The sequence below is a fragment of the Artibeus jamaicensis genome, unplaced genomic scaffold, assembly GCF_021234435.1.
Source record: "Artibeus jamaicensis isolate MK-2021 breed Jamaican fruit bat unplaced genomic scaffold, CSHL_Jam_final scaffold_3307, whole genome shotgun sequence".
Lineage (NCBI taxonomy): Eukaryota > Metazoa > Chordata > Mammalia > Chiroptera > Phyllostomidae > Artibeus > Artibeus jamaicensis.
In genome coordinates this window covers 6,285,787-6,304,141 of record NW_026522040.1, presented here as the reverse complement: position 1 = coordinate 6,304,141, position 18,355 = coordinate 6,285,787, and the positions used below count along the sequence as shown (strand labels likewise).

General features: G+C 42.6%; 1 protein-coding gene across 4 annotated transcripts in view; it reads right to left on the bottom strand.

Moving 5' to 3' along the window:
- Positions 1–18,355, bottom strand: part of UBE2H (ubiquitin conjugating enzyme E2 H) — a 113,937-nt gene that overhangs the window by 63,032 nt on the left and 32,550 nt on the right. The window contains exon 1 of one of the 4 annotated variants that reach the window (XM_053657073.1): positions 9,005–9,042. The exons of the other annotated variants lie outside the window; for them this stretch is intronic. Within the exon in view, the coding sequence (XP_053513048.1) occupies positions 9,005–9,027 (23 nt within the window). The 5' untranslated portion in view covers positions 9,028–9,042. Of the gene's footprint in view, positions 1–9,004; positions 9,043–18,355 lie in introns of those variants that run through there. 4 annotated transcript variants of the gene reach the window in all.

Here is an 18,355-nt window from a genome sequence, read left to right as displayed (position 1 = left end):
GAAATGGAGATCACATGGAGGGTTATCAACAGGGGAGTGGGGGGAGGAGGAGAAGGGGGAGGAGGTACAGAAAATAAGTAGCATGGACGATGGGTAGAAAATAGACAGGGGAGGGGCAAGAGTAGTGTGGGAAATGTAGAAGCTAAAGGACTTATGACACATGGACATGAACTAAAGGGGGGGATGTGGATGGGAGGGGGTGTGCAGGGTGGAGGGGGATGAAGGGGGGGATGAACAACTATAATGGCATAATAAAATATATTATAAAAAACCACCCTACTATAATAAAACATCCCCGGCATGACTAAATTAAGCAGAAAACCCTGGAAAGGCAAGAAATGTGAGGTGAAAGGGGACTACAGACTAGGTGTGTAATGTGATATAGGGTGAAGAGTAGCTGGAGCTATTTTTAGCATCACACAAGTAACAGGTGCCAGAGCCGAGAGAGGAAGCTTTCTGGCTGTGCTGGTAAGTCTGCTGGCTCAACACCAACAGAAATGAGTACCACACAGTAAGAAATGGGTCGTCAGATACAAATAAGAAATATGGAAGTGATAAATAATATGAAAGCTAGCCTAACAATTTAACACAAATCTAAGATTTAAATATACATAAACAGTAAGAGAATAAAAATTGTACTGTTATGCAGTACTGAAAGAAATTAAAAATCAATTTTCTCACAAGGACTGCTTCCTGAATAATTAAACGGTGTGAAAAAAATCAAAGTTATTTAGCAAAATAAGAGTAAACACACCTAGACACATACAGCAGTGGGTGTATATATAGTAAGAAAATTTGGCATTGAAAAGGTGACAGAACGATTAGGTTTCCCCCTCTCGTGTTTGTACCATGGGGACCAGCAGGACTGATAGGCTCAGGTGCCACTGAGACAAACATTTCTCTGGGGCCAAAATCAGAGGACAGAGTGCAGTTCTGAGAACACCTTTCAGTGCAACGAAAAAACCTCATCTGGTGAAGCAGAGTTCTGGGCTTTAAAAAAAAAAATGTCTTTAAAGTGCGAACGGGGGATAGGGAGGGGGCTAAAGCTGCTTTCCATCCCCTAACCCTCTAGTCCCAATGCCCAGACCCTACGATGTAGCCTAATCACTACCACTGTCTGTATTTTACATAGAAATGTTTATACACACGCATCCACATCATCACAGAAACACAGATGGAACTGTTCTGGAAACACCTTTCCCCATTTAGCATCTGGAGGACATCTTTCTGTATTAATACTTACGTATCTAAATCTTCCACCACCCCCGGGCACCCTTTTATCGCCTGCACAGTACCAGTGTAATTTAAATAAGCATCCATTAATGAAAAGATACGTTGTTTTTGGCTTTTTGCCACTGCCACGTTATATAAGGAACAACCCAGTACATATCTTCTGCTATACTTTTTCAAGTTTCTGCTCGCAATTTCTAAACATAGAACTTCAGAGGCATAGGGATATATACCAAATTTTGATAGTGCCTAAATATCCTTCAAAAAGGTTATATCCAGTCCTAGCTAGCATGGCTTGGTTGGTTGGAGAGTCATCCCACAGACTGAAAAAGTGTGTGCTCAATTCCTAGTCGGCACACACGAGGTTGCGGTTCGGTCCCAGGCAGGAGTATGGGAGAGAGGTGACTGATACATGTCTCTCTCTCCCCTCTTCCATTCCCTCTTCCCTCCCGGTCTCTAAGCACGGCCTCAAGTAAGAATTTTAAAAAAAAAAAAGGTGGCATCCAGTTACTTTCTAACCACTAACAGAAGAGCCAACCGATTTTCCTCACGCTCTCACCAACACTGGTATTAAAGCTGTCGAAGTGAAATGAAGTTCACCTGTACACCGTCCACACTGCCACCTGCCCTCACACTGCCGGTGCTCTTGTTCTCTCGTGCTGCTCACCAATTCAACTGCGGCCCCGGCTGGGTCAGCCAAGGGAAAAGGATCCACTCGGCTGAGCCTTCTTCTTACCTAACACAGCACCTGCACAGGCAGGTGGCCCTTCAGGACTCATGAGCAAAAAAAATGCACTAGATGTGCAGCGCTTCCCATTAACTATCTCAAAGAGAAGAGCAGCCAATCAAATCTCAACCCATAAGACAGGTTAACGCCAGAACCTGGGCATAAAAAAATAAAAACAAGTTTAGTCTGACACAGCATTATTTAATTAAATAACAGAAATACTGTCTTACTTAATTCTTCTCTAAACACTTGAAGTATTTGTACTTCTAAATCTATGACCCAAACAAAATATGAGATTGACTTGTTTCTTGGATGGACCTGATATTTTATTAAGATTTACTTACTTACTTATTTATTTATTTATTTTTAAAAGGGGGAAGGGAGGAAGAAAGAGGGAAACATCACTGTGTGGTTGCCTCTTGTACGCCCCCAAATGGGGACCTGGCCTGCAACCCAGGCATGTGCCCTGACTGGGAATCAAACCAGTGACCCTTTGGTTCGCGGGCTGGCACTCAATTCACTGAGCCACACCAGCCACTTTAAAAGTTGGTATTTCCAAAGTTCCTCATACCAAACTACTTTTGTTATTACAGCATACAAAAAGATATACGTGCATTAAAAAATTATACAGATTTGAATCCCTCAACAATGGACAGTCAACATTTTAAGATAACATGAATCTCTAATTTACTAAAAACTAAAAGCCGTAGTTTACCCATGACTACTTAAACAAGGAGATCTTGAAGAAAATAATTCAAAAATAAAATGTATTTACCTTCCACATACCTAATGACATTCTTATATATTACTTGATTTTCTAGTTACGAGTATTATCAAATGATGTTTTCTTTCAGAAATGCCAGGATTTTCACCTCACCCTCACATCCCTCTCCCTTCCCATGGAACACACCTGTATCACCGTTGGCCAAACGGATATTCAGAGATGTTACTAATGACCTTGTAAATAAATACTGTTCACTGCTCAGCCATATATTATGATTTAGTTTTTTCTTTTCAGTATTTTTCTCCAAGGAAATAATCACTGCCTTAAACAGGTAAGCCAACAAGAAACCAATGTATCTATCACTAATCTGTTCCTTAACTTTGATGGAACTGTCTCACCATGTTTCAACACATCAAGACGAGTATCTGTATTTGAGCGTTTTCTCTCACAAATGTTATCTTTCTCGCTCTTCGGTTTGATCAGGGAGCATGGCTTCCCAAGCACGTGCTGGCCGGATGGCAAGGGAGGTGACCCACTAATACGCTAGTTGACAGAAGGAGTCCAGACGGAGATCAATACCTGACTACAATCTGCCAGGAGTAATCCACAACTTTTCTGTTACAAGGAACCACTAGCACAACTTTAAAATAAACAGAAAATATTCAACATCAGCATGATCTAGATGGTACAGTCCAAGACCGAAGAGTCTCACGTTAGAGACTGAGAAGGCAGCAAAGAAGCCCTAACACCCACCTAAACTCTCTGCCACTCAGTTCCCCAAAATCACTCCGTTTCAGAACTCCTCTATGCCCAAGAAAGGGGTCTCTTTTCTAAGAATAGAGACTCCACAATAAAGTTCAAGATTCTAATGGTAAGAAAGTGGGCTCGTCAGTCTGAATCTCAGCTTCATCATTTACTTGCCATAATGGAATTAGGCAGTGTCAGGACGGGCGGGGTACGACAACATGGCGGCTGAACTATAACCTGGAAAAGACGGCTGACGTCAAACCAGGGAGCCAAAATGACGGGCTTTGCCGAAAGGGATATCCGCATAGCAACCCGAACCCGGAGAGCTCCCGCCAAAAGAGCCAACCAAAATAAAACCCCGCCACATCCCCTGCTTGGGCGTGGCTTCTTCAGCTCCATTTTGCAGACCAGAGCACCTCGCCCAGGTGTGCAAACCCCAATAAAGCTCTGTACTGCCCGACTTTGTGGCTGGTTGGCATTGCTTCCTCCGCAGAGCCTAAGAAAACCTTTCAGGTGGGTCACTTAACCTCTGCGTGCCTTGGTTTTCCTCAGTGTAAAAAGGTAGTAACAGTAAATACAAAACAGGATTAAGGAAAGCCTCAGTATTTGGTATTATTAGTACATGAAAATCAGTATCATATTTAACAGGATACATCTATTAGTTTAATCTACCTTGGTTATTAATAGCCTGCAAAGTTGAAATTACATCTCTTCAATTTTTTTTCTTCATTTTCTTTCTTTCCAGAAAGAGGAGAAGGGAGGGAGAAAGAGAGAAGGAAAAACATCAATGTGGGAGGAGAAACATGGAGCCACTGCCCATTGCATGCTCCCAGACTGGGGACTGAATCCACAACCTAGGTATGTGCCCTGGCTAGGAATCGAACCAGCGACCATTTGGTTTGTGGGACAATGGCCAACTAACTGAGCCACACCAGCCAGGGCTCTTCAATCTTGAGAAGAGTTAAGTATATTAAGTGGCTCTTTTACTTTTAATGTGCTTATTAGTATTATTATATGGATGTTCCCAATTGCTAATGAGTGGACTATTAACCTATAACTTGTTCCAACAATGGCATTCAGCCCAACTTCTATGCTGTTGCAGCCCCTTCCCAAGCCTTTAAATTACTATTGCCCCTTTTCAGTCAGGAACATTAACAACAGCTAGCTAGCCTTTTTAGCATTTACAATGTGATGAGCACTATGCTAAGCCTTTTTACTAACTCAATACCCTCACAAGAGCCCATGGAAACAAGCTATTGCAAAGACAGGTTAGGTCACCCACGCAGGCTCATAGAGCCAGGAAGTTGTAGAGTTAGTGTTGGAATACAGGCAGTCTAGTTCAAGTACGTGCTCTTATCAGTTATGCTACACTGTCTCCCTACATAGGTCATAGAGCTGTTGGAGAAGGGTGTAGCATACTAGAATGTGTCCTGAAGATTAACTCCAGAGAGATGGCAGAGGACAGCAGAGGATGGCAGGGAGGGAATGGGAGAAAGGTCAGCTGGGATCTTCAGAACATGGACAGGTAAGAGCTGAAAGGCAGCAGAGGGCTACAGAGGAAATCCATATTTCAGTGAGATTTCTAAGAACTAAAAGAACTTCATGAATAATTGCATGTGAGAAAGAGAGAAAAAGAACTCATATCTGATGTTTCTGAACTAGCAGATGAGAGAGCTGACGCTGTTCCAACAAAAATAAAAGGCAAGGCAGGAAGAGCAACAGATTGGAGGTGGGGTAGGTAAGAGCAATATGGGGCATCTAAGTGAAATGTGATGAGACAACATTAAGTTATATTCCCTCATTTTTTCTCTAGCGCTAAAATGGTTCTAAGTAATGCTGAATGAATGAATGAAAATACAACTTCAGATTCTCACTGGTCTAAGGTATTGTTAAATAATTAACTTACAGGTCCCCCAATAAAACCCTTGTTCTATTGATGAGAGTTAGGAAGGGTCAGTAGAATGGTGGAAGGCTTTGGAGTGACACAAATCTGGGTCTGAAGCCCAGTTCCACCGCTTCCTAGGTGAGAAGCCAAAGACCTTGACACTCAACGTGGTGAGCAGAAACTGGGCCCCTTCCGGACTAACAAGATCCCCCAGTGAAGTTTGAGAAGCACCAACCTACAACAAATGAAATGTTCTCTAAGTTTTGCTCCTTTCCTCTATTTACGAAAGTGGAGATAATTGTATTTACCCCACAGGGTAGCTGAAGATGAACAAATACCAAATATGTACCAAGCCTCTACACTGAGAGATGTTAATGTCTTACCAATATTACTTCATTTAATCCTCTCAACGACCCTGCTGTGCAGGTGTGTTTCCATTATACAGATAGTTAGGCTGCAACACTTTCCAAGGTAAGACTGTTGTTGGTAGGAAGTACAGCTACTTATTCATTGTCTCTCAATATTCTGCTTCCCATTTAGCTCAAGAATGAGAATGGAAGGAGAGAAGCTTTGCACTTACAGAAAACCAAAACAATAGCTTAAAATAAGTTAACACATCAATCAATATAATTCAAAAACAGTACTCACACAAGTTTAACAACCCTGCTGTGCTTATCTTGAATTGGTTTTCAGATGATTAACAGTATTAATCTCAACGGCTGTGCTAAAACAGTTCAAGCGACCAGCGGAAAATAACAATGGTCCATAAGACTAAGTGAAAATTCTCAATGGTGCAGAAGGCTTATCTATCTGCCTGTACTATAGGTTCCCTAGGGATAGAAAGTCAGGCACAGAAAGGAACTTCCTGAGAGTACCTGGTCAGTTGTAGGATACACTCAAATTCTAGGTTTCCTTTCAGTTGTTATTTGCGAAAAGTAACTTTACAGAAAGGAATATGCAAAACAAACATTCAGAACAACAAGTTCTAACAGATAGCCACATACTGCTTCCCCCAACAAATTGAACCTGCACAAACCACGGCATCAGCAGCTACTTTCGTCCCCGCGAGCCCACAATTTGACCGACACAGTATACATTCATATGCCTTTCCAGCCATACTGGTCTCTCACTTCCTGCAACACGAGCTCTTGCCCTCCTTTGGGCCTATGCAATGGCAGCTTCAGGCTAGTCCTCGCTTCCCTCTTCCTACAGATAGCTTGCTGCTTTTCATCCTTTATGGTATGTCTTAAATGTCACTTCCTTAGAGATCTTTCTAGCAACCTGAAGTACACTTCCCAACAAACCCTCCAACTATTCTCTTCAGCCTGGTACCTGTTTCCCTGTAGGTCTAGCCATAAATACTATTTTGTCTATTTAGAGCCTCCTCACCTCCAACAAAACTCAAGTTCCACATGGCAGGAAACCTTATCTAACTAACTTGTTCCTTGCCTGGCATATAGTGGGTGTGCAGCAGAATACTGGTTACATGAATAAAGTGAATGGGTGCCAGGAACTGCGCTAGACGTTGGAACCTAGAAATGAGAGAGTGCCTGTCCTCAGACAGTTCAAGTTCTACTGGGGAAGCAGAGAGGCAAACAATTAGCAAACAATGAAATAAATGAGTGTTGTTACGATAAGGGTTACTTGGAGAGTGCTGAAGAGGCATATCGAGGGTGCTCCAAACCCTGGACAGTGGGGAAGGGAAAGGGTATTTTCAGAAGGTAGTGATGCCAGCTAAACGCAGGGGGAAAGCGTAACCTCTTGTTCTTACCTGATGGCTATAATAGTTTTCTTCAAATACATGTAATAAGATGGCCCCCAGAGCTCAACTTGAAATCAATGCACCATGACTGAAAAAGAAAAGGGTGCAAGCCATCTAACAGAGAAAGCTTGGGTTCCCCCTAGCAAGATTCAAGCAGAGCCAGGATGAATGCACCCATACCTGTAAAGAAGCAAGGGTCCACCCTTGCTTCAGTAAGCACTGAAGAATTTTTAAAAAGCCAACAGGGGCCACGGAAGCAACTGAGCAGGGGAGGAGGAGCATTTGCTCATAGACACAAGTTTTCTGGTCAGAAGGAATCTCCCTATTTTGAGATGATGGCGCCACCCAATCAAGACAGGCCACTAAACACTAGAATTGCCTCATTGCTTTTGTTCTCATTCCTTCTCAGACAACCTAGTTATGATGTGAGCTCTGAGCTATGTCCAGGAGATAACACTGGCACACACTGAAAATTATATACTGGCTTTCCGATTTCACCTTTCAGACTCATGAGCTTGGCTAACCTGAGGCCAGGGAAACATACCTGCTCAGAGCTCACCAATTAAACGTTTGGGGGTGAGGGAGTTCCCCTCCCAACAAAGGGTGAGGTTAGCCTGACTTCCAACAGAGACAAGGAAAAGAACTGAAAAATATTTGACGCTGATAAGACAGAAAGTGAGGGAACAGGGACAAGCCAAAGATGATCCCAAAGTTTTAGGCTAGAGTTATTCTGGGATGACAGTATCGTTCAGCATGAGGACACAGTAAGAGGAGGTGTGAGACCTGTAGAGACATGCCATTTAGGTCGTGTTGAATCTGCAGTCTCCGAAGAGCAGCTGAGTGGAGATGCCCAGTAGGCATTTGGGCACCCAAGGCTAAAAACTCAAGAGATGTGTAATTTTAATTTTGGACACAATTGTATTCAGGCAGTAATACATGAAATCAAACAAGAAAAGTTAATAAGAAATGAGGACCAACTGTGGAATCTGAGTAAACCCATTAATTAAAGGACACAAGGAGATCCTTGCAAAGCAGGCTGTGACACAGGTAGGAGTCTAGAATGGTTCTAAATATTTCTTAGGTAATCGTTCAATGTCAGATATCAACATGTACATGTGCAACTTTTTTTTTTTTAAACAGAAAAATTACAAGTTTTAAAATAAAAAGAAAAACAGCCCTGGCTGGCGTGGCTCAGTGGACTGAGTGCTGTCCTGTGAACTGAAAGGTCACTGGTTCAATTCCCAATCAGGGCGCATGCCTGGTTGTGGGCCATGTCCCCAATTGGGGGCGTGTGAGAGGCAGCCAATAACATTATTTATTACATATCAATGTTTCTCTCCTTTCTCCCTCCCTCCCTCCCCTCAAAAAATAAATAAATAAAATCTTAAAAAACAAAACAAAACAGCTCTGGCCTGGGAGCACAGTCGGTTAGAGCATCATCCCAATATGTTAAGGTTGTGGGTTTGATCCCTGGTCAGGGCACGTATAAGAAGCAACCAATGAGCGCAATAAAATAATTAGAACAACAAATTAAAGTTTCTCTCTCTGTCTCTCCCCACCCCTGCTTCCCTCCCCTCCAACCCATCTAAAATCAATAAAATTTCATAATATATATAAAATATAAGTAAACAGAAAAACTACTTGCTAAATAGTAAAGTTACCAAAAAAAAAAAAAAAAAAAGACACGAAAGTTCTTTCAGAGCACCGCCTCATGGCTTCCTGGACAGGAAGGAAATCGAGGTAAACCCTACTGACTTCTCACCAGTACTTCAAAAAGTGAGATCAAGCTCTCTGAAAGGAACAGAGAACTTTCTTTTGGGACTTAGTTTAAATGTTTAAATCTTGCCAAGAGTTCGAAGTCCACGATGCCAACCACCTGTGAACGAATTTCCAAGACAGAGACAGAAGCTCCAGTGGGAATTTCAATGCCTGACACTGGTTTTGAGAGACATTCCGATACTCTGGAACACACCGAACCTGCGTCCTCTGAGAGGTTCCACAGCACCATCCTGCTCTCCCTCCACTTTCATGAGTGTGTGATTCACTGAGTTGGAAGAGCCACTGAGAAGTTTACTGTCATTGAGAACCATTCATTAAGGTTCTTGTGGTGTTGTTTTTAGCAAAGCCAAGTGCTAAAAACGGACTCGGACAACATTTCCTACCCATCATACTTTACAACTTTGTTACCGATGACCAACTACCCCATTAAAAAACCCTGGAATGTTAATAAAAGCTGCAAAGTTAAATGCCAAATAGTGGTACAGTAGTAGGTCAGATGAGGAAGTAATCACTAAAGACTAGACTGTATGAGAAAATGGGGTTTTATAAAGGCAGGCAGGCAAAACAAGAAAGAATGTGAGGTGGCAGGAACACTGCAGGCAGGGTCCAGGCAGGAGGGAAGATACAGATGCAGGAGTTGTGCTAGGAACCCGCTTATCAGTTTTTGTGGAATAAGAGATTTAGGGAGACAGGTGGTCATCGATAAGGCCAGAGAAGCAGGCAAGAGGCCAGGGAGCAGAGGGCCAGGCCACAGCACTCTGTTCTTTGTGTGATAAAGAGTGTGTAGCCAGCGATGGTTTTATGTCAAGTAACAGCGTATTGTGACTGTAGTGGTCATACTTTATTAAACCTCATCAAATCTGATGCTTAAAACTGTTGAGTTTTATTGTATGTAAATTATACACCAGTAGAGCCAATTAAAAAAAACAACAACAAAGGACAAAAATAAAGACAGGAAAGAGATAATTATTAAAAATACAGGCTGAAAAAACATATACAGGCTATACAATTCTAAACATTTGAGAGCCGAACTTAACTCAGCAATGTGCTGAAGTAGGCTGATGACATTCACCTCTTCCCAACTTCAAGTTTGGGGGCATCACACTGGTGGTCTGAAACCAGCCAGCGTGGGCTATTTACAAATTAGGGCTGTAACCCCCCATCCCTGGCAGCTGTCCCACACTCATCAGCATATCATTATGTCATTTCTATACAAGGTCCAGCACGAACATGGCACTAAATGAAGAGCCACTCAACAGTTTCTCATTCAAAAGTTCTGAAGTACCTTTTCCCCAGACATTTTATTAGATTTTTGCTTAAGAGTAAGGGAAGAGAAGGGAAGGGGGTGGCAGGAAGGAAATGCAGAAATGCACGATTAGGTTGTGCCCAATATCTGTGAGCCCCAACTGGACTGCACCCAAATGTTTTGGGAGGGGGAGGGGGTCTGCAGCTGTTTATACATAAAGGTAGTTGAGGAGTTAAAATTCTAATTTTTCTATTTAATAGTTGGAGCACCCTAACCTAGTCATTTAACTTCCTTGCACTTTGATTTCTACATTTTAAAATTTTTTTGTTGAATTTATTGAGGTGACATTGGTTAATAAAATGAAGTACCATTTCTCAATCTTATCATCACCAGATGGTTACCAAAAAAAGTAAGATTTAAGAGCCTAACGTTTTATTAATTTCAAGAACTAAAGGATGCCTATGAATAAGACAGAAACCTTTGTTTGTCTCTCAATCAAGGTTTTCTAGCTATTATGTGGTTCCCCTGGCACTAACACCAACTGATAATGATAACGCACAAAAAAAATTCCAGCATTCACTCTGTTATAATAAAGGCTAATTGCATGGGCCTATTATTGGGATATGCTTTCCTATTTTAAACTAGTTGCATTTCTATAAAGAGCGGTTCCCAGTGAAACCCCACTGTGAAAAGATGAACTTTGTCTTAACAACTTTAGTTTCAAAAACTATTCATTTATAGATGCCTATTTCACATCTCTGAAGCAAAATGGCTCGTTTGTTATGCAGATTACTAAGCAGTCACTTAAGAATAAAGAGTTTTATTCTTTACAGGCACCAGCTAATTGTCTGCATAGGCTCAAACTCAAAGCCAGCAAAGTATGCTTATAAATATGACAGCAAATAATTGTGATTTACCTGCAGAGGAATGTGCACCTCCCTGAAATGTGAACCAGAAAAATGTGCACCATTTTCCAACCCACCTTCCAGGACCCACCTGGGGTTCCTCCCAAGAAAGGATGCCTTTACGGAGCTCCTGGATCTCCATCGATCAACGTAAGCCACCAGGATACAGGAGCGGCTCTGGTGAGAGAGAATGTTGTTCTCTACAACAGCCTGATTGCACTGAGTCCCTAACTAACACACTCAACTTGTTTCAAAAGTTAAGTCCATTACTTAAAACCCAGAGAGTAATTTCTCACAAATAAAAGCCAACTTAACTCATTTGTATCGGAGGCACACTATTTTAGTTTAGAATACTGATCCTGATCTATACAAGTGTTTCTACTAGAAAATGTAAATGCATCTAGAGTTCTAAACTAAGATGCTAACATGTTCATCATTTGAACCTCATTGCACCTAGAGCCCCTCTCTCAGTGGAAAGGAAATAAGACTTAAGAATAATCATGAAGAACTATGATATAAGAAGCAGGGAGACAATGTCAGGTGGGAGAAACAACTGGGAATAGGAAAAACCACATGCTGAGAACCAGCACCACAAGGACATTCCCTGCCCTAACGATGGGCAGGGAGAGGCAGGTGGTAGGCAGGTGTGCATCACACGTGGATATGCTGATGAAGTGCTCCGTGAGTTCCGAGCTGCCACCCGTGAAGAGCATACAAGGGAACAGTTAGAAGCCCTAAGCCATCTTTGTACCCACAGACCCAAGCCCAAGGCTCTTCCCCCCTTTTCTTTTTTGCCACTTTACTTGGGCTTTCATTGCTCTGGAATAATAGAAATAAGAACCCCCTCAAAAGGAAAAAAAATGTACATGGGGCTACTACCTCCTTGTTAATAAACATTTACCATTCCTCAAAATGTCCAAGCCCAGATGTACAATGCACAGTTCTAGGAGCTGGGGACAAAGGGACAAAAGATGTAGAATTTATCCTGCAAGGAGCAGCTTGAAAGAGGCGGGAGTTGGACCACAAGCACCCAGCAGATTACAGGGTGGTAACTGCTCATCTAAGGGGAAAAAAGAAAGTGCTATTAAAGCATGCAGAAGACAAGAAAAGTATCTAAGGCACATATGGAGTTGGGAGGGGTACAAGGCTTTGAGGAAGATGCAAAACTGGAGATGAATACTGAAGAATAAAGGAAAACTAGCCAGCAGAGGAGGAAAGGACACGCAGGGCAGTTAGGGACTGCCCTCTCAGAAGGCTGCCCTGCTGCAGGGGTGGGCGTGGCACCACCTTCACAGGAGGAAGGCACTAGCCTTCTCTATCGAAATGACTCCTGCACCAAGGTCAGGCTTTAAACCACTGGAGGAAAGCTAAGGGGGTTTAAGCAGGAAGTGGCAAAATCAAGTACATACTAAAAACAGGATCACTCTAATGAGAAGAGACAGACTACACACAGGGAGCCCTGGAGTTGTGAGATGATCTGCTACAGTCCCAGTACCCGATGAGGCCCTGAATGAAGCCGTGATGCCAGCGGTGGAGAGGAGAGGGACAGAGTGAAGGGAGAAGAGTGACAATCTCAAGGGGGCAGAATAAACAAGATGCAGGAGTAGTTAAGGTTTCCCCTTAACTCCTAACACCAACTCAGGTTTCCCCTTAGGTAACAGACGAGTGAACACACGCTCACAGACCATATTCTAATTTTGGAAGACAGAGTAACGAGATCAGTATCAGACATGCTGAAGTTTTAGGGGCCTGGGGAGATATTCTTAGAAGTTTGGAAGGCGAGCAGCTATATTAATCTAGAGTTGGGGAAAAAGATGTATTTATATGAAACATTTTATAGCAAAAGACGAGCTACACAAAAGAAAACTGAGGATGAAGCCCACGTGAAAGCCAACCTTTAATAACAGAATGAAGTATGTTCCCTTAGTACAGGGATCCTTAAACTGCGTGTGGCCCAGGGCTTTGTAAACCACGTTTTACTGCCCGCGCCACACTGGTGGGGGCCCCTGTGCCACCGCAGCAGCACTGAGTAGTTAGTCCCACAAAGGCTTTAGGACCCACAAAGCCACAAATTCGACTCTGGCCCACCCCTACGTCCTACCTCAGTTTCTCCATCTGAGAAACAAAAAGTACTTATGCTTAAATGCAACAAGAACTTAAAAGGCCCATGAGAAGTTGTTAATTTAGTATCAAAGCTAATCAGCAAAATTTATGCTCAACCCTTAAAAACTTCACAACATATAATTCCAAAATATAGCATTTAAATTACAAAGCAATCTACTGATTTATATATGACTACAAAAAAGAAAATGAAATCCCAAACTTCGTACCTCGTATCCAATCCAGAAGTTACACCACAGTCTATTCCAGAAACCTCCCCGAGAACCTTTGGTAACAGAAGAGGCAGACCACGAGGCAGAATCAACCACCCTCTCCACCACGACTGCCCTGATTTGGACACCCACGGCGTCCAGATAACCATGCAGGGCATCTACTGTCTGTGTCACTCAAGCCCTATAACCACCCGTGAAGGCATTCATTCATTCACTTTAGATGAGGAAACTGAGTTTAGAAAGGTTAACCGCCTCACCTCCTGTCACCGAGTGGAGAGCGGTGGGACAACCAGTAGCACTGGTACAGCCACACTCAGAACCGGGTCTGACCTCAGAGGCTCTGTACTCACCCTTGACCCCACACCTCACAGTTTGTTGCCTACACCAAGGGAGATAACATCTGTAAAGGAACAAACTGAACCTGGAAACAACTCGGAACACACATCTGCTTCTCTTCCTCCTTTGGAACTTGAAGCAGGTCTCAGGACCCAGGCTGCCATCACAAGCATAAAAAGGTAAAGCCTACCAGCCACTGCCATGGGCCCTGGCCCGGGAACCACAACTGGGCACAGCACCTGTTCCCACCACGCCACACGGGAACTTCTTAACAACCCCGCTGTAAACTGACGGCAGCCAACACGAGAAACAAAAAGATCTTAGTAAATCAGACATCACAGTAATGTACTCTAAGGGGTGATATGATACACTCAGGGGAAAGAACACAGGCTTTCTGACCCAGGTTTGAATTTTGGTTTTAAAACTAGCCATATGACGGCGAATTACTTATCTTCCCCAAGCCCACTCCCTTGGAGAAATAAGACCACCCTCTTTACCACACGGTCCAGGGAAATAAAAAGCACTTAATGTACTGTATTTCGCCATGTATATTGCACTCCTGTGTATAATGTGCACCCAGGTCTGGACCCAAACTTTCAGGAAAATATCTTTCATTTAAATTTTTTAATTCAGGCAACAAACTCACAACTATTAACAACCAAACCTAAAAAAAACAAAACCAAAACCAAACTAAGCAAATAACTAGAACAGGAACAGAATCACAGAAATGAAGATCACATGGAGGGTTACCAGCAGGGAGGGGGAGAATGGGGGAAAAGCAGCATAAATGGTAGGCAGAAAATAGACAAGGGGAGGTTAAGAATAGTATGGGAAATGTAGGAGCCAAAGACCTTATATGACCCACGGATGTGAACTGGAGGGGGGATATGGGGGTGGGAGGCGGTGTGTAGAGTGGACAGAAGTAAAGGAGGGGAAATGGGACAACTGTAATAGCATAATCAATAAATTTAAAAAGTATAAGAGATATTAAAAATATAAATAATTTTAATTCAATTTTTATTTACTTATATTTAGACACTTTTTTATATTATAAAGGAATTTTAACATTTATTCTTTAACATACTGTGGTACAAAAAATTTTATGTAACAAATAATTACAAAATCCAAGAACAGATTCAAGGTATTTCAGGTACTACCCACGTACAATGCACACGCTTATTTTTCCCTTTAAAACTGGAGTAAAATAGTGCCTGTTACACATGGCAAAATACGGCAAGTAGAGTTCAGTGGCTCAGAGTCAGACATCCTGAGTTTACCACCCAGCTCTGCAACTTACCTGGCACAAGACTGGCAGGGGCCTAAGCCTCAGCCTGTTCATCTGTAATGGAGGAAAAATGACTAGACGATCTACTGCTTGGGGTTATTTTCAGGCTTAAATAAGATATCTACGGTACTTTAAAAAAAAACAAACATAAAAAGCACAGTGCCTGGCACAAAGTCAGTCCTCAAAGAGGCTTTTTATCAGTGTAAGTTACAGACCAAATGACAACTCAATTTCCAACCCTCCTAGAAATGATCTTTAGGGAGAGCATCTTCTTTCCCTAAGGCTAGGAAATTAACTTTTATAGCTTTAAAGGCGTGGCAGAAACACATTTCCCAAGAAAAACTGGTGGCTTGGCTCCATTTTGTTTAATGGCAGAAAGTGTTCTTCATCTGTTGTCTCAAACCTTAAAATAAATAGTAAATACTACTACTGGTGCGTTCAGGCAGGCAACGTGCTTAACCTCTAAGCAGAATGAGACTATTTCCCTCACATACAATTCTCGGAGCACCAGGAAGAAATGCTGGAAAGGCACCTGTTTGGAAGCAGAAGTTCAACTCCTAGTCAAACAGCCTGCCTGCACCTGTGGCCAAAGGGGACACACAAACATGCTTGGCTAAGTGGCCCCTGACCCAAATCTGCCTGTTTCAAAAGAAAGCCCCCCTCCACCCCAACATAGTCACCTGTGAGCCCCACCCCCATGTCAAAAGCAGTGAAGACCCTGCATTCCACAGGTTTTTCTTTTCATTGTTAGTCCATGATATAGGAACAGATAAGAGGCAATGAAACTCTATAATAAAAAATTCTTGTCCTGACTTCTGGCCAAGACAGAGGCGTAAGTAGACACACTCTGCCTCCTTGCACAACCAAAAGGAGGACAACAATTCAGAAACAAAAAACAACCAGTACTGACAGAAAGTTGAACTGTATGGAAGTCTGACAACCAAGGAGTTAAAGAAGAAACATTCGTCCAGACCGGTAGGAGGGGCAGAGTCAGGCACTGGGCAAGGCAGCAGCTGGCAGACCCAATGAGGTGGCGGACTGTGGAGGGGCTCGGAGTGCAAGGCTGCTGGCAGAACGGGCAGTCCCACATTCACACACAGATAAACCAGGTGAAACTGGGGAGCGAGACAGACCACACAACCCAGGGTCCCAGTGTGTGGAAATAAAGCCTCAAAAATTGATTGAAAATACCTGTGGGGGTTGAGGTGCCAGGAGAGACTTCCAGTCTCATAGGAGAGTTCACCGGAGAGACCCACAGGGTCCTAGAACGTACACAAACCCACCCACATGGGAATCTGCACCAGAAGGGCCCACTTTGCTTGTGGGAAGTGACTGAAATCTGACAGAGAGCAGAGAAAGCGCCATTGCTCCCTCTCGGACCCTGCCCCCACACACGGCGTCACAACCCAGCAACTGAGTTGCCCCACCCTGGTGAACACCTAAGGTTCCATTCCTCACTATGTAACAGGCGTGTCAAGACAAAAAATGGCCCAAATGAAAGAAAAGATCGAAGACCCAGAGCAAATACAACTAAGCCACGAAGAGATAGACAACCTATCAAATAGACAGTTCAAAACACTGGTGATCAGGACACACTCACAGAACTGGTTGAATTTGGTTGCAAATTAGATGAACAAATGAAGGCTACACTAAGGAAAATGTGCAGGGAACCAATAGTGATGGGAAGGAAACTGGGACTCAAATCAATGGAGTGGCCCAGAAGGAAGAAAGAAACATCCAATCAGAAAAGAATGAAAAAACAAGAATTCAAAAAAAAATGAGGAGAGGCTTAGGAACCTCCAGAACATCTTTAAATGTCCCAACATCCGAATTATAGGGGTACCAGAGGGGAAGAGGAAGAGCAACAAGTGAAAAAGTTATTTGAACAAATAATAAAGGAGAACTCCCCAATCTGGCAAAGGAAATAGACTTCCGGGAAATCCAGGAAGCTCAGAGAGTCCCAAAGAAGTTGGGACCCAAGAAGGAATACACTAAGGCACATCATAATTACATTAGCCAAGATAAAAATTAAGGAGAGAATCCTAGAAGCATCAAGAGATAAGGGGACAGTAACCTACAAAGGAGTTCCCAACAGACTGTCAGCTGATTTCTCAAAACAGACCTTATGGGCAAGAAGGGGCTGGAAAGAGGTATTCCAAGTCATGAAAGGCAAGGACCTACATCCAAGATTACTCTATCCTGCAAAGCTTTCATTTAGAATGGAAGGGCAGATAAAGTGCTTCTCAGATAAGGTCAAGTTCGAGGAGTTCATCATCACCAAGCCCTTATTATATGAAATGTTAAAGGGACTTATCTAAGAAAAAGAAGATAAAAAATATGAACAGTGAAAGGACAGCAAACTCACAGTTATTAACAACCACACCTAAAACAAAAACAAAAGCAAACAACTAGAACAGGAACAGAACTACAGAAATGAAGATCACATGGAAGGTTAGCAACAGGGGAGTGGGAGGGGGAGAGAGGGGGAAAGGGTACAGAGAATAAGTAGCATAGACGGTAGGTAGAAAATAGATGGGGAGGGTAAAAATATTATGGGAAATGTAGAAGACAAGAATTTACAAGTATGACACGTGGACATGAACTAAGGGGGGAGAATGTGGGTAGGAGGGGGTGTGCAGGGTGGAGGGGAGCGAAGGGGGAAAAATGGGACAACTGTAATAGCATAATCAATAAAATATATTAAAATAAAAAAATAAAATTCTTCTCCATTAGTAGTCCTGTAAATCTATCCAGCTAAAATGTGTCTTTCACACCAAGTTCAATTATTAATGACAAGCCAGGAGAAATCCATAAAACCCTCTGACTCTCCGAAGGTTTTCTCAGATGCACTTTAAGTTTTCAAATGGCTTATATTCCTGCGCCTGTTTTTTCTTCAAATAACTTCAGCTTTTTTTTTTTATAGGCAAATAATCACATAAGTTTAATCTAGGACTCTAATACTTAAAACACAAAGTTTTAATGGGCACTATAACTGCCTTAACAAAGAAGTCCTCTGCCATCAAACACATCTCCTTTGATGGGGGAGCTAAGAAAAACAGAAAAACACTCTCATACTGCACTGGCTTTATCCACCACAGAAATCAACAAGCTCACCTTACACAGACCTTAACAGATTTGCTTTAAATTTCTCAGCCACTTGCTATAGAATATGCACAATAATATTGTGTTTTCATCTCACTTCTTTTAAAACCATTCATCTATGCTCAAGTTCTAACAAAAGTGGTTTTTTTTTAAATCCTCACCAAAGCCCTGACTCCGTGGCTCAGCTGGCTGGCCGGAGCATCGTCCCGTACACCAAAAGATTGAGGGTTCGATCTCCAGTCAGAGCACATACCTCGGTTGCAGATTCAATGCCCCGTCAGGGTGCCGAGAAAA